The sequence below is a fragment of the Urocampus carinirostris genome, chromosome 16 (assembly GCF_059441175.1).
Source record: "Urocampus carinirostris isolate Australia breed hairy pipefish chromosome 16, RoL_Ucar_1.0, whole genome shotgun sequence".
NCBI classification, from domain to species: domain Eukaryota; kingdom Metazoa; phylum Chordata; class Actinopteri; order Syngnathiformes; family Syngnathidae; genus Urocampus; species Urocampus carinirostris.
The window spans coordinates 27,271,055-27,287,790 of NC_142364.1; the positions used below are offsets into that span (position 1 = coordinate 27,271,055).

The 16,736-nt window shown below is 39.8% G+C and overlaps 1 protein-coding gene across 1 annotated transcript; it reads left to right on the plus strand.

Annotated features, from left to right (window-relative positions):
• The first annotated feature begins 229 nt into the window (after positions 1–229).
• ptcd2 (pentatricopeptide repeat domain 2) lies at positions 230–15,416 on the plus strand. Its single transcript, XM_088319717.1, has 11 exons — positions 230–311; positions 457–585; positions 794–886; positions 7,361–7,490; positions 7,557–7,674; positions 9,050–9,128; positions 9,190–9,281; positions 10,631–10,744; positions 12,807–12,881; positions 13,676–13,792; positions 15,104–15,416. The coding sequence occupies exons 2-11, from the start codon at positions 474–476 to the stop codon at positions 15,326–15,328; spliced, it is 1,155 nt and encodes a 384-aa protein (XP_088175843.1). The 5' UTR covers positions 230–311; positions 457–473; the 3' UTR covers positions 15,329–15,416.
• Positions 15,417–16,736: the final 1,320 nt, after the last annotated feature.

Below are 16,736 nucleotides of genomic sequence, written 5' to 3' on the forward strand. Positions count from 1 at the left end.
CCAGTTAGACATCAGACATTAGACATTAGAAAACGAGAAGATTGAATCAATAGTTTGGGGTTATTTTTTTTAAGTTTAAGATGTTACATTTGATAGCAATGTCTTCTATATATTTGCATGTGTTTTATTAAAAAGAATAAAATTATCCTAAATAAATAATGAACTCTTCAAAATTACAGCGATTAACATGTATGACCTGACATGGTAAAGACTCTTGCAATATGGCGGCCGCCGTAGTGCGTCTAAATTACATTCAAGTGAACTTCCTGTTAGGGCGGTACCATGCTGGAACCACACTGTGCTTAAAACTCGTAAGAAAAATCACACAATAGTACATAATAGTTGTGTATTGGGGTTCTTTTGATGTTTAAAATAAATTAAATAGGAAATTGGTACAGATACATGGTTTATTCTCTGTAGCCATTTTCATATGTGTTTCTTTTGTCTACGTAACAGTGGTTCGGTCTTTCAGTATGGCTCTGCGTAGGATTTCTTCTTGTTGCTGTTATCTACGCAAGTGCACTTCTTCTAAAGCAAAACTTGGTTCTTCACGACAGCTTGATTGGATTGAATCTCGCGTAGGAGGTGAATTCGGCACTTTTGTTTACGACTTGGAGTATTTGATTTTTGAGTTTGTGTGCACCTTTACCTCAGTGTATTTAGTGTGCAGGGGTGACCTCGCTGCACACACGTCAATTACTTAAACACGTTAGAAGAAAAAAATACTTTTTTTGGTGCAAAATCAGCAGCTAAAATGTGTACAATCTTCAGCTAATGTTTGCTTAACCTGCAGCTAAAAGGTACCTACTGTCAGAGGATGTCGTCAAACTAGAAGACTTCCAGAGAAGAAAGCTGGCAGTTGCTCATCTCATCACAGGATCAGATGGTAATTCAAAGACAGATTCTATAAAAGTCAACCTCAGCCAATTGCTTCCCTAATTAATTATTGCAATTCCCCCTTTTAGCAATAATAAACCGTAAAAACAAAACACGACATCTATTTACTCATAACAAGACAGACTATACGGAATAAAAACAAAGCTAATTTGTGTAAACTAGTTTATTTACCAAATAGTCAAGTCAGGTTTATTTGTATAGCCCTTAATCACAAGAAGTCGGAAAGGGCTGTCCAGACTACAGACTTTTTTTTTACACAGACTATTATTATTGTGGCTGGAGAGTGAAAAAAAAATAAATAAAAAGAGTTGGAAACGAAAAATAAATTGCTGAGCCAAATGTAATGAGGATGACAATATTACGTGAGAGAATAATGGAGATAAAAATTAAGCTTAATTGTTTGGTCATAATAAAGATAATTTGAAATGAAATGGAAATCCGTGTCAATAATATGAGGTCAAAATGGACCCAAAACATGTAAAAAAGGAGGTTAGTTTATGCACCTGGTACCAGCTAGTCAAGTCAAGTCAAGTCAAGTCATTTTTATTTGTATAGCCCTAAATCACGAAGAGTCTCAAAGGGCTTCACAGATTGTTACACTATATTACACAGACTATTTTCAACCGACAAGAGGAGTAGGTTATTCGTATGAAGTGGAGTAGAAGTGAGTTTTAAGTTTGGATTTAAACATTTCCACTGAGGTTGCAGATCGGATCTCAGGGGGAAGAGCATTCCACAGCACCGGTGCCCGGATGGAGAACGCTCTCGAACCAGCAGAAGACTTCTTTGCTCTCGGGATCATCAGAAGACCAACACTCTCAGATCGTAGGCTTCGGACCGGGACATAGTGGCAGATCAGATCTGAAAGATAAGAGGGAGCAAGTCCATGTATGATTTTGTACAATACTAAGAGAACCTTGAAGTCACATCTTTGGCTAACTGGGAGCCAATGCAGGTTAGCCAAAATCGGTGTTATGTGATCGTACTTTTTTGTCCTAGTTAAAAGCCTCGCTGCGGCATTTTGTACTAGCTGAAGAGACTTGATTCTGGACTTCGGGAGACCGGAGAGTAGTGCATTACAGTAATCGAGACGGGAGGTAACAAATGCATGAATTATTGTTTCCGCATCAGACCTACCAACTGGTCATTCATCTGACAAATTAGACGACTAGGAGGCCTGATGGACTGACCAGGACATCCACAGACTTGTTCTCTTGCTCAGCAGTCCAAAAGTCTATACAGACCCAACTCCATAGGCTCAGAGGTGACTGTTCTTGAGTGGTGCACGGTTGTGTGGTTCCGGTGTTTTCCCTACTACACAGCGCTGACAGGATTTAACATAATTCACAACATCACGTTCCATGCCATTCCAGAAGAATCGTTGCCTCACCAGAGACAAAGTACGGTTCTGGCCTTGGTGACCTGCTGAGTCATGTAAACCTTGAAGGACTTTCTGTTTCAATGAATCAGGCACCACAAACTGGAAGATTTTCTTGGCCATGTGAGGATCTTTCCTTATTTTGTAGAGCATGCCATTCTGTATGGTGAGTCTGCTCCAATGCTTCAGTAGTTTCATCACACTAGGCGACTCGACAGCTCTCTCACGCCTGGTAGGTCTCTTGTGTCTATGCACAAAGTACATGGTTCTGCTTATTGTGTTGTCCTGTTCTTGTAAACCAACAAGCTGACTCTGTGGGAGTGCCGTTGACTGATCTCCCTTCTGCAGAAGATTGAAGTTAGCATCTGTTCCCATCACTTGACCCACGCCACCAGTGGACTGAGCACTGAAGACAGCAGCAACTTCTTCTGATGTCACAGAACCATTGGAGCCTGATGGAATTGCCCTTTTTACTGACTCGTCTGATGTCCCAGCACTCTCGTCTACAACAGCGTGACAATTGTTGGATACTCTGAACACCTCTTGCACAGTACTGTTGTTCACCCCGTTGACTTGGTCCAAGAGCGAAGTATAGGGCTCGGTAACAAGGCGATGACTCACACATGACCGTACAAATGGCTCACGGCTCAGAGCGTCGGCTACGATGTTCTTTGGGCCGGGAATGTACTTCAGGTCAAAATTGTATGCAGCTAGCTTCGCTACCCACCGCTGTTCACACGCATCAAGTCTTGGTTTGGTCAAAATGTATGTCAGTGGGTTATTGTCGGTCCACGTGGTAAAGTGTCTTCCTTTCAACCAATGGCTGAATTTATCACATACCGCCCATTTCAAGGCAAGAAATTCGAGCCTGTGTGCAGGGTAGTTGAGCTGGGAGCGAGAGAGCATCTTACTTGCAAAGGCGACTGGTCTGGCTACTTTTCCACCAGGTGGCAGCTGTGACAGGACTGCTCCAATCCCATCAAAGGATGCGTCGACAGCCAGTATAAACGGCGCATCAAAATCTGGGTGGGCCAGAGTGACACCTGTCACGAGGTCGTGCTTCAGTGTTTCAAAGGCGTTCTGGCATGCATCGGACCAATCTGCCGGCGTCAGCTTCACTTGACCTTTCTTGTGGGCTCTCTTGCGCTTATGCTTGTCACCAGATTCAGATGTGAGCCTGAACAGAGGTTTTGCCTTCGCAGAACACGCTTCAATGAAGCTTTGGAAATACATCACCATGCCTAGAAAAGATCTGATTTTACTAGGGCATGGCGTCTTGCCATCTGACTCCAATAGATCAGCGACTTGTACGTCATTTATTGCTCTCACCTTCTCTGGGTCAGTCCGAATTCCATCCTCACTGATGACATGCCCAAGAAATTTCACAGTCCGTCTGAGGAAAAAACACTTTTTGGGTGCTAGCTTGAGGTTGTGTTCCTTGAGGCGAGTAAACACCATCTGCAGGCGTTGGAGTGCAACTTCCTCCGTGGGGGCAAACACCATCAGATCGTCGAGGTAACATAATAGGCTCATGAAATTCTGATCACCGAATATCGACATCATCATCCTCATAAATGTTGCTGGGCTGTTGCAAAGTCCCTGAGGGAGCCGGTTGTACTCGTGAAGCCCGAAGGGTGATGAGAATGCTGTGTACTTTTTGTCATCAGGGTGCAAGGGGACATTGTAGTAGCCTGACGTCAGGTCCATTGTGGAGAAAAAGGCATTTCCCCCAAGTGCGGCCAAAGCATCAGCTTGATGCGGTAGTGGGTAGGCATCCTTTATTGTTCTTGCATTAAGCCTTCTGAAATCAGTGCATACCCTTAGTTCTCCATTCCGCTTCCATATGAGAACAAGCGCAGATGCATAGTCGCTAGTCGACTTCTGAATAATTCCTTTCTCTTCCATCTCGTTCAGAGTCGTCCTCAATTTTTCATACTGACTTGGTGGTATACGTCTGTAGGGTAGACGGAACGGCTTATCATCAACAAGGTGGATACGATGTACAAACTCTTTGGCCTCTCCACAGTCCATTTTATGGCGAGAAAATATTGACTCGAATTGTTCGATGATATGAAGGAGCTTGTCTTTACACTGCAGCGAAACCTCACATGACTTCAGGTCAATGTCTTGCAGTCCCAGAGCTTCCAATGTACGCATCATGTCCTCTTCTGACCTGGGTCGGACCTCTTTGCTCTGTACACTCTGCACGTTGCACTTGACCTCCTCTGCATTGGGCAGGTCTTCCGCTGCGATACAAGGAGACACATCTGCAATTTTCCTGTTTCTCCTCAGCACAACAACTCTGTCCGTGGGATTAAAGACTTTAACAGGCACCCATCCATCTCCCCAGAGTGGAGTAACAACTTGTCCGACAAGGACTTGTCTGGGCCCGGCCTTTGATTGGGTTGGCTCAACGACCACTGTGCTGCCCGCAGACGTCCCGGCCAACTCAGGTAACTTGCCCCAAATAACGTACTCGGTCCGTGGATTCAGCGTCACGCAACTCTTGATTTTTACTGTCCCTACCTTGTCAGGAATGCAATCACCTCTCCATCTCTCTGTGTTGGAAAGCATTGACAGGAATTGACTGTGGTGATCGGACAGACCGTTGTCAGGAGTGGAAACTAATCTCCAATAGCCATCTGTACTTTTCAATTGAGTCAAAATATATTTGATGGCATTGCTGCCAAGGATCATCTGTTCTGTCTGGCCTGGCACCACCATTACTGGTATTATCATTTGGCACCCGTAAACTGTGACGTGAATGTCGTACATGTCTCTGGGAGAAACTTGGTGTCCACCGCAGCCTACAATGACATAATTATCGGCCGTGTAACTCATCATATCAGGGAATTGCTGCAGGAGGGACTTAGCCGTGTCCTCACTTACTGTACAAGCCATCGACCCGCTGTCCAATAGCGCTCTGAAAGTGGGGCCTTCTTGCACAAGTACAGGTGTGTAAAACAGTTCGTCAGTCTCCGCTATTCTCTGAAACCCCTGAAAGATCAGCTTCTTCGATGGAGGTATCTTGTTGCTATACAACTCATAAATTGATTTATTATCTTGCATGTCAGGCATCACATTAGTGGTGGGAGGTATACTCAGTTGATCTGCACTGTTCTCCCCTAAGCGCAGATCAGTTAGTTTCCCTGAGGCAGTGGGACAACTTTCGTCACTGGACAATCACGTCGAGAATGCCCTGGGGCATGGCAGTGAAAGCAAAGGTTTTTGTCTCGGCAATGAGAGAGAGCACTGTGTTCGACTTCTTTGCAAATGATACATGGCTTGTCAGTGAAACCATTAATTCTGTCTCCAGGTCGCCTGGTTGGAGCTCGCCTTCTCCCTCGAAACTGGTTTGAGGTAACACGTATCAGAACCTTCTCCAACATACTAATAACGTCCGTTAGAGAGACATACTGTGGGCTCGAAGTCTGAGGTGGCTCGTGCATGAGGGTTGGACCATGGTTCACCTCAGCTTTGTGTACGGCAATTTCCGCTCTATTCGCAGGTTGTTGTAGGGAATCTGCTTTGTAGCTCTTCTCAGCGTGGTATTCAGCACCTCTAGTACCTCACATGCTGACCACTTTTCGATGGTTTTTGATCTGTAAGTGAGTGCCAGTTCCTTGCATGGACAGTTCCTAATAAACATGTGAGTGACCTCTATTTCAGGGTTGTCAAATGTTTTGCCCTGCTCACTCAAGCACTCAGAGGCAAGGTCAGCTGCTCTGTTTAGTCTCAGCCAGTAGTCATAGGGGTCCTCCTGGTGTTTGGGCAAAGTTGAATAAAAGTCAGCTAAAGGGACAGCAGAGTACTTGGTACAGCTAAAGTGTTTCCTGAGGAGACTATAAATCATGTCAGGGCGGTTATAGACGTCTATATTATTGTTTCTAATGCCAAACCTAACTACATCTTTAGCTTTTCCTCTCAAATGCATTTGGATTTCCTCTGCTTGCTCTTCAAGTCTCACATTACTCTTCTTAATAAATGTCTTCATTAGATCTTCCCACTCATGTAATTTTATTGAGTCTGAGCCATCCCCATTAAATGATGGTGGTTCTTTAACCTTTCTCTGTGTAACCACCTGAACCTGTGTTACATCTGACACATAACCTGGCTTACTCAATGTGTTTGCTACATCTTGTGTGGCAGCAGCGCTAGGAGCTACTGTATTGTGTGACTGTATACGTGAGAAAATGCTATCAGCCAATGTATGTCCTATCTCCTGAATAACATTTGTCATCTGATCAGCTACACCCTCAGAAATGTCACTCGTGCTCTGATTAAACATGTTTCAAATATGTAAATGAGTCAGAATCACAAAATAAATCAGGAGCCTGCGTAACACGTCACTGTATAGCAATTTTAAATACTGTGAGCTGATGGCATCATGAAACAATGTGGCAGGTAGGACAGTCCTCGGTTCGGAGAGTTTGATACAACACAAAGAATCCTTTTAGCATTTTGTTTTCCCCACTAGCAGTACAATTAGTGTTGCTAATACAAACCAGTGCAGGATTTCGCAGAATTTATCCTTTATAAAGATGGTTTCACTCTGGAACAGAAACTCACCATTTTGTTTTATTTGCAACAAAGAGATATCTGCCATTGCTATCGCGCTATGCATTGGACCAGTGTTTCTCAACCGGTGGTTTGGAACTCAAAAGTGGGTCACGGAACCGTTTGCAGTGGCTCGCAGGCCTTTCTCTTGTCCAAATAATGCTAAGAAGAAGAATTCGGAGGGTCAATTACACTCCTTAACAGTAGATGGTGATAAGGCCCTGCTCGATCTCTTCTACCTGTTCAGTCAATCGGCGCGTTTGAGAGGGACCACATTTCATATTATTGTGATTTTTTGGGGGGGTTTTACTTCTTTTTTTTGCTCACAAAAATCGAAAGAATTACTGTATCATCGCTGGGCCAAAGGTACTCATGAAAAGAGCCAAACTTGGCTTGCAAGCCATGCGTTCCAGACCCCTGCTTTAAAATGAAAAGATGTGAAAATCTCTCAATAATAATGGTGCATTTAATGCAAGAAAATACATACCCACACAGGAAGTCCTTCACCCACGTTGTTCACGTTGACAGGCAATTTTATCGATTCGTTCGGCCGCAAACTGCAGAAGAACAACTTGGTGTTGAGGGACGAACTCAAGCTTCTGCTTCACTTGTGCCAGTCCGCAGAGGACATGAAAACAGCGCGCGATGCCATTTACAGGTAGGGTGCATTCAATGTCCGATTCCACAGAGTTCCTTGTGCAGTCACACTCTCACCTGTGGCCAGGTATCATGCAGAAAACAGGAACCAAGCGCAGGCGGAGTTCAAGTTCGGCCCTCTTTTCATGAGGCTGTGTTACGAGTTGGGGCTGGAGAAGATGGCCGCCGCAACACTGACTGATAAGGTGCGCTTCATAGATGGCAAAAGTACCGTATTTTACGGAGTATAAGGCACACTTGATTATAAGGGCACCCTCAAAATATTCCTCAGTGAGTTATTTGTTTCATATGCAAGGTTTGGCCTGTTAAACTAAAACTACAGCATTGTTGCAGTTAAAAAAAAACATCATAGAAATAAACGTATATTATAGAACATACATATTGGGAAATACAGTTTCACAACTATACTAACTTGATAAATTCATTAATGGTTACCATATTTACGAGAATGCCATTGTATGCATTTCTGATCTTATTCACTGTATTTTCGAATTCATTGGATCTTTTTTGTTTATAGTGGTTGCTTATAGTCTGGAAAATAGGGTGTAATATACGGTAGGAGTGTCTCCCAGATTGGGGTACCTTAAGACACCTGCTTAGATTTTTAAATACGTTTAGCAGTGACTTTAATGCAAAATCGCAGCGTTTTCTCCACTTCTACCTGCTCTGCTTAACAAATCTTGCGCCAAAGGCAGATAATTATGCTCATTTTAGTAGTAATTTTCAAATTGTATTACCTATTTAACTATTTATTTTCCAGAATTTTTTTTTTAATAGCCAAAATCAGAACATTTTTTTCCTATAATTGTTTTATATTTCCATCTGCAAAATGAGTGACTTGCAGTGGAATTTCTTTAAAAAATATTATTTTTTTATTTTACCATAAAGTATCAATAACTTTTTTTCTAGTAAACAATACGAAAAACAATCCTTAAATCAGTTAAATTACCAGATTTTAGGTAATGGTATTAAATTGTCCTAACTTAAATGTATGCGTTTTTAATATATTCAGTATAGTGCACAGTATTTTACCTTTTTTTGAGTAAAATTAGAACAGCACTGCTTAAATGAACATATTATAAAATAAAAAAGATGAAATAAATTTTATGATGATCATTTTATGAAGTAATTTTTGTTACAAAAGAATGATTTTATTTTTTTTTTTAGAGTAAATAAGATTGAACTACTTCGAACTAGCAAATGTGTCTGATATCAACTGTAGGCTCTTCTGGCTATAGTCTGACAGGTAAAAAAACACTTAAGTTTTTCTTTTTTTTAATTCAAAAGGTTTTTTTATTACCTATTCAAAGTGTGAACCGTCAATAAATGAAATGATAGACAGTATATAATTACAATTTAAACAGTCAAATTAAGAAATGCAAGACAAAAATGAAAGCTCACATGAAGGCGACCTTATGTTTAAGGTTATTGTTTCTCTTATTTCTTCAGAAATTAAGTTAAGAAATTGGGGGATAAAAAAAGGAAATAAATACAAAAATATAATAACAACTATCTGCCAATTGAATCTGTTTCTGAATTAACTCCTTTTTCACTGAACAGGAAATGAGTGGTTTCTTTGGCGACTCAACGTCTTTCAACATTGGAATTGACATGTTATTCTTGAAGGGCTTTCATCAAGGTAAGTCAAATAATTTTGACTAATTTGTGTTCAGGTTTGAAAATGACAAATAACATTGCAGATGCTCTGGAGGTGCTGCGATCCATGAGGAAGCAAAAAATACCTTTTAACAAAGACACACTTACACTGGCATCTGCTGTCTGCTATAAGCTGGTAACTAACAAAATATTATTTTTATGTATCTATTTTCAGATTTATTTGAGTTAATGGGACATAGTGTGTTATTTAGCTCCCCCTTGTGGTAAAACAATATTGATTTGATAATAATACATACGCTATCATTTAAACGTGCCTTTCTTTGTGAAATAGAAACGAGAGCTAAATAGAGCAGGCCTGTTGAGGACTTTAAGTACAATGAAACTAAATAAATAAACAAACAGAATATTCTGAGCTTGTCAACAGGACAAATCCTTCCCAAACAAGCATCAACAAAACGGCTGGCCATTTTTTATACAGAAAAGGGGCATGGTTTGACGAGAATTAAAGTTAAACAAAGAGAGATTTTCCAGACAAAATAAGGAAGTCCAAGCTTCGCAGTAGACCTTTTATCAAAACTGAATTTGCAGGTGGCATGGTAGAATTAGGGCAGACCCAAGGCCTCTCCGTCAACAGTAATTTAGGACACCATTAGAACAATGTTGAGAAAGTTTAACCACTGAATGAATGGATACATTGAGACGTCAAGTCAATACAACAAGAAGTAATACATGCTTAATTCAAATATATGAATAAGCTTAAGGTGCATTTATTGCAAGTAAATTAATATGTGAAGATCAAAATAATGATTAAATAATAAAACGATTATAGCTGAAAAACCCAGTTGTGACTAGATATTCCGTGACACATTTTAATAATCTAACAGATCACAATACTCATAGGTTGCATTTATTTTACGTACCATGGGACTCACATAGAGGAAGCTGAAACGATTGTCCACCATCTTGCTGCTACGGGTATTCCCTGAGACTCAAAGTGACCTTAATACATCATTTTACTTCTCATTTTTGTGCCCAGTCTTTTTAAGTATTTTATCCCCCCGGGTACCTGTCGCCCCAAGATGGCTGACAATTATGGTGATGTTATGTCAAACAAATGCACATTTTTCAACATATAATGTTTTTTTTAAATACATGGTTCTATTTATTACCTGTATTTTTGCTCATTATTAAAATCTATATTTAAAAAAAAAATGGTTGGTTTTTTTTTGCCACTAGTAGTCATTGAATAATCCACACTACCCCTTTAACGAGTATTTTTCTATTTTATTATAATTCTAGGTGCTTTTCTAGAAACGGTTAGAGAAAATATTGAGCATGATATTATAGCGAAATTTCTCTCATAATATCAATTTGCCAGTGGAATTTCATACTTACTCTATGATTACTATTTGCACTGTAAATATATATTTTTGTGTTTATGTATGTAGTACTGTATGTGCTTCCACTGATGAAGTTTTCTTTCTTACTTATTTTATTTATTCTCTCTTTGATTTTGCCCATCAGAATACAAAAGAGTCACACACAATCTGCACATCGCTAATCGAGGAAGCTCAGACTAAAGGTCATTTTATCCCGAGGCACGCTTACTGCTTTGCTGTAGTTTTAGCGCTCAAAATGGTAAGTCCGCATTACAGAGAAATATGACATACGAAGGAAAGATCATGTCGAAATCTGTACAAATTAAAGGGACAGTGTGTACCGAAAACAAATGCTAAAAAGCAAAGGGAAGGATACAAACTACGGACACCAAAACACACCATGTTTTTTTCATTCCTTTTTGAGATGTTTAGATACCCATTGCAAAAAAGTCACGCACATTTATGTCAGCTCATATTATGTCAAATAAATGCTAATTTATTTTCATATTATTATAAATTTTAATAATACAAAAGTATTTTAAAAAAATGTATTTTTACATGATAGTTCATTTATTTTTCCTGTTATTTAAACCAATGCTGTCATTTTTTAAAATAAAATAAGTCTTATTACCACTAGAATGCGCTATACCAAGGATGGGCAAACATTGATTCGCTTGCCACATTGGGTTAAAAAAATTTGGTAGAAGAAAAGAACACTAGATTTTTTTTATGTACCTCCCGATCCAATAACTCAGCAGTACATGAGGAATCAAAAGTGGATGTAGGCATTTCCATTTTTTTGTCAAATTATCGGTATTTTAAAAAGTACCTTATCTATTTTGGTAGGACATACTTTTTTCGTTTTAACTAAAACAGAACTCAAAAATGTGGGTGCACGTTATACATAAGGTATTATGGTTGTAAATCATGGTATTGTGCTGTAAAACATATCTCTGATCTCAATCGCAAAACATTAGATGCACCAGGAATCGAGCCTTGTTAGCTGCTTTGAGAGCTTGAAATCATAACCACTAGCCCACTAGTGATATGGATGACACGCCAAAAGGTATAAGGTTTTATCTCATTATAACACTATTTGTAGTCAATAGCGGAGTGGAAAAAACAAAGTCATTCTGAAAAATATAAATAGACTTAAAAAGTATGAAGATGAATTAGGACCTTATATAAATACCGTATTTTATGGACTCTTAAGTCGCAATTTTTATCCATTGTTTGGTCGGGGTGACGGCGCCTGTTTGGTTAACGTGCAGCCCCGCGGTGCGGGGGTCCAGGGTTCAATTCAAGCTACCGCAGCCTCCCCATGCAGAGCTTGCATGTTCTACCTGTGCCTACCAAGGTTTCCTCCCACATTCCACAGACGGGTGTGAATAAGCGAGTGAGTTGTATGTCTTTGTGTGCCCTGCGACTGGCAACCAGTTCAGGGTGTCCCCTGTGTGTCCCCCTCCCCACTGCCCGAAGATAGCTGGGATGTGCTTTTTTAACGTCTAATAAATGACAAAAAACTGTCGATAAATAAACATGCAGACATCTAAATTCCTTTTTTCATGAATAAACTATCACATTGGTTTTGAAACTCAGAATTAAAGCAAAGTAATGAATAATGTCCCTTTGTAAGCACTAAATTTGATAACGTGCATTGAGAATTCCAAATGTAATATGGCTAGCTCTGGAGTGTTTTTTCATCTCATCTCATCTCATCAGCCGTACCGCTTTTCCTCATTAGGGTCGCGGGGGGGCTGGAGCCCATCCCAGCCATCTCCGGGCAGTGGGCAGGGGACACCCTGAACTGGTTGCCAGCCAATCGCAGGGCACACAGGGACAGACAACGCATTCGCTCATTCACACCTAGGGACAATTTGGACCGACCAATTCACCTGAAATGCATGTTTTTGGAACGTGGGAGGAAACCGGAGTGCCCGGAGGAAACCCACGCAAGCACGGGGAGAACGGAGTGTTTTTTATTTCATTAAATTTGAGAAATATCGTCATAGATGTCTTTCGCGGCCTAATTGAAAAAAAATAGCAAGTAAAGAAAAATGTAGCCAAGTATTTGAATGTATGGGACACTGGGTTCAAGAGTGTCACCAGATAAACTCATTTCTATTAGTAATACTCTTTTGTAACCATTTCATACATATCCTAGTTATATTTTTAACATTTGGTTGACTGGATTAAAAATAGTGATGCAGCCCGCTGACTGTAATCTGCCCCTCCCTAGACTAAATACTAACTAAGCACTGTCCCTTTAAGGTCTACTTTAAAAAAGACTTGAACACATAAAATGTTTTTTTTCTTTTCAGAATGATGCCCCAAAGGCACAGTTGCTGTTTGCACAAATCATGAACACTGACAGCCGGCTCTGCCAAAACATCAAGGTAAGTCGGCATCAAAATACAGTTGTACCTCTTCGTACGAGCCTAATTCATTCCAGGATCGTGCTCTTAGCTCAAATTGCTGGTGTAACGGGACAATTTTCCCGAAATGAGATAATTAAAATAACAATCGGTCCGTTCCTGACCTCCCAAAGTTAACCCTAAAAAGCCATAAAACACATCTTCCTGATCATTAAAAGCAATTTCAAGTACTAAATAAACATAGAAATACAGTATTAAGAAAAATATAGTATTGACGAAATAAAATGTGAGTTTATTATGAGGGAGGCGCCGTAATGGAGGCCTGGTGCGAGGGAGGGGGTTTGCCGCATGAGACTGTTGATAATACTCAAGCACAAACGTTGCTGTAACTTCAAATGAACATTTAAATGAACTTTTTGTTGTTGTTGTTGTTAAGTTTTGTATCCATCACTTTCTTTTGGCCTTTAAGCTGTACTCGCAACACTTTCACTTTCTAAAGCTCTTTTGGAATAAAACTTATCTAAGGAGATATGACTTTGCCTCCCCTCAAAATGTTGCGGAAATAGGCAAAGCACGTTTTATTAAAAAAAAGAACTTCGGCACAACCAGTGAGCAGTTTCGAGCGGTGAGTGGTCTATAGCTGTATATTCTGGGAATGCTAATAATGTAGATATTCTTTCGTATGTGAAGCAAGATTTTATTCCAAATAAATCTAAATGCTGAGATTCTCGCCTTCAGACGTGCTCATATATAGAGTTATGACTGTAACATGAACAGAATAGTACATTTTCCCTTATCATAATGTACATCCATAGATTTTGTTCCTGGCAATGTCTGGAGCAACAGAAGAAGCCATCATGATCCTTTCCTCTGCAGCCAACCTCTCCAAAAGCCCGGCTTTGGTCAGGAGGCCGGAGTTTTCTCAAGAAGTGGTAAGTGTCGCAACTATTTGGTTAATACTATATAGTCTTTATATTTTTGCAACATGTAAACATATTACTGGTGGGTTAGTATCCGAAGTTTAGGTCCAACTACTGGAGGGCAGGAACAGTAAATAAAGACCCAGACCAAGTAGTCAAGTCATGTTTTTTTGTATAGCCCTTAATCAAAAGAAATCTCAAAGGGCTGCACAGATTATTGCAAACCACAGACTGTTATTACACCATCCCCTGATCTAAAACCTACATGAGAGCAAGGAAAAACTCAAAAACCTCAACATGAGGAAAACGAAGAAACCGTAAGAAGGGACTAAATATTTAAATAAATACAAAATATTTGGAAAAATAAAATGTAAATGTTCATTGTTATAAACAAACAAAAAAAAAAATTAGAAACCACGGGTATAGGTTCAGTAAATCAATTTGCACAATTCAGTATTAACAACCGCCTGGTAATGTTGCAAACTGCCTCAAACCAAAATGGCCCTTCTCCCTGTCAAAGTTCGTGAGCAATGAGCAAGCGCCAGTGTACTTAGACTTACAGGTTCAGATGGGTAATATCCATTAAACATTAGTCCAGAGAAAGATTGATATGAGTAGATGGGAGGCGGAGTAACTGGCTCTAGCGCTTCCTACCAGTCCATGGGCTCAGGTTTTTAGAAGGTTGACTGACAGAAGGGAACATCTTTGGGCTCCAGGCCTTAATCCTTAGCTCACCATCCACAGGATTGGAGTCCAGGGCAGTGCACCCAGCTAGTTCAGTGGGCCATAATGCAGACAAACCGTTCCTTAAGAAAAGAAGTCGTCTGGTTCAAATATTCGAATTTTGTAAGAACTTGAGACTCACAGCTACTTTCCCACACAACTGAAGAGACTAAAGCCAGCGCAGTTTATATAGTCCAAAGTGCACTAGTGATTGAATAAACTGGCTGCAGTAACTCAGGAGATAGAGCTCTCGTCTACGGAGTTAAATTTTGAATCGTCCTTGGGCTAGACAGTGAAACTCTAATGCCCCCAAAAGGCAGATAGGCACCTTGCATGGCATCGGTGTGTGTGTAAATGGGTAAGTGTGAAGCACATTGTAAAGCACTTTGGGAAGTCTTTAGTGACTTGAGAAGTGCTATATAAAAGCAGACTATTTACCATTTATCAATAACCGAAAACATGTGTCGTGTCATGTGCCAGGGCGCATCCAGGCACTAGTAATAGTGTGGGGAAAAACACAATTGGGCATTTTAACCCTGGTTACATGCGAGACAATCATCTTTGACATTTCTGCCCTTACCCTCCCAACCCCCCTCCCAGCTGCAGCAGTTGCGTCTGCACGTGGAGGGTGAAGCGCCGACGGAAAAGTTGGAGCAGGTCATTTCGAAGCTGGAACTCGCAGGTCAGGTGATGCAGCAGACCCTGGATGACATGCTGTGCCACACGCCGGCCCCCAAAAGGAAAGTTGCCCCCATCACGCAGGATCAGAGGCGCAAAAGCAAGAGGACACTTAAGCCACTTCACTCAACATTAATGACTGAATGACTAAGTGCTATGTCATTTTCTGTACATGAATCACTGATTTGTTTTATGTATTATAGATCTTTTTTAGAGCAAGAACAATGGTGTGGTATTTTGGTTCTTTTCAATGACCTGCGTTGAGGTTTGTGTTTGGTCTGGCACCTACAGTTTATTCATCGTTTCATTACCAGAGTAAGAAAGCAATATAGAAAACGTAGCGTAGAGAATTTATTTTACTACCTTAATTTATAAGAAATCGATGCACTGCTCCTTATACTGTAGAATAAAAGCATCAAAGCAAAACAATCCTCCATTATGAACAGAAAGTCCATGAAACGAGACTCCAAATACTGGATGGCCTGACTTGCTGTTAGCTTGCAAATGATATCACTTAATCCATTGTTTTGGGCTGAGGTGTGCGACAAATCAGAATAATTTGTCTCACTATCACCCTCTGCCATGAGGCAAGATAATCGCATACCTGGCTTTGCATCTTCAGACCCTCAGGATTAGTCTTACTCACTAGTTGTATTATTAATATTCATAATACAGGGTAAAAATTCGTTAATTTTGCAGGACAAAAATTAAAAAATGTACCAATAAATGAGAAAGAATAAGACTCAAATGAATTTTTCTATTTTATATGTTTTTAATTTCAAAGTCCATTTCCTTGACAGGTGTGGCTGTGCCTCCCTTGACTGCACTGGTTCGCCTACATACTTTAAATATAGTAGCTCTTAAATAACTTTGTTTATTGGAAAATGTTATGCAAATTATATAGTGAGAAGCATATATTTCTATTAAATTAGCTTTGAATGCGTTACTTGAGCTGATTGTTATACTGTAAATCAGAATACCTCTTACATTGGGATTTCATTGGTTGAAATAAGGAAATTGTGAAGTTAAATTAGAAAGAAAAACACAATACAGGCATTTAATATATTTTTATGATGACAGGTGAGGAACAGACTCACCAGCTCCTCATGACTGGTCTTTACTGGTTCAACATATGTTGAGTATAGTGGCTCTCTATAAAGTTTATTAGAAAATGTATGTGGTTTATTTAAAAAGTATACATTTCTATTCAAAATAGCTTTGAATGTGTTATTTGGGATTATTATATTAAAGCAGAATACAGTACTACTATCAGAAAGCATTGCGATTTAATTGGTCGAAACAAGCAACCGAGAAAGAGTAAAAATTATTTGTATGAAATCAAATTTAACCTCTCAAACTGAATACCCTAATTCCTTTTATTGCATCTAAATCTGTATCAGATTGTGATATTTAAGAATATTTTTTTTGCTTTTTATTAAACAGCGCATCATTGCAGACAAGATAGGCAGTCAATAGAAAACTAACATTTTTTAGGGAACAATAGGTAAGGGAGATGTACAAAGAAGAAAAATACATATTGTATAATGTATGAAAT

What these genes read in the sequence shown, in the direction of transcription:
- ptcd2 (XM_088319717.1), top strand. Translation starts at nt 474, where the DNA reads ATGGCTCTGCGTAGGATTTCTTCTTGTTGCTGTTATCTACGCAAGTGC. An exon ending in GCGCGCGATGCCATTTACAG is followed by an intron (nt 7,491 to 7,556) that starts GTAGGGTGCATT and finishes ACCTGTGGCCAG; the next exon opens with GTATCATGCAGAAAACAGGA. An exon ending in CGGAGTTTTCTCAAGAAGTG is followed by an intron (nt 13,793 to 15,103) that starts GTAAGTGTCGCA and finishes CCCCCCTCCCAG; the next exon opens with CTGCAGCAGTTGCGTCTGCA.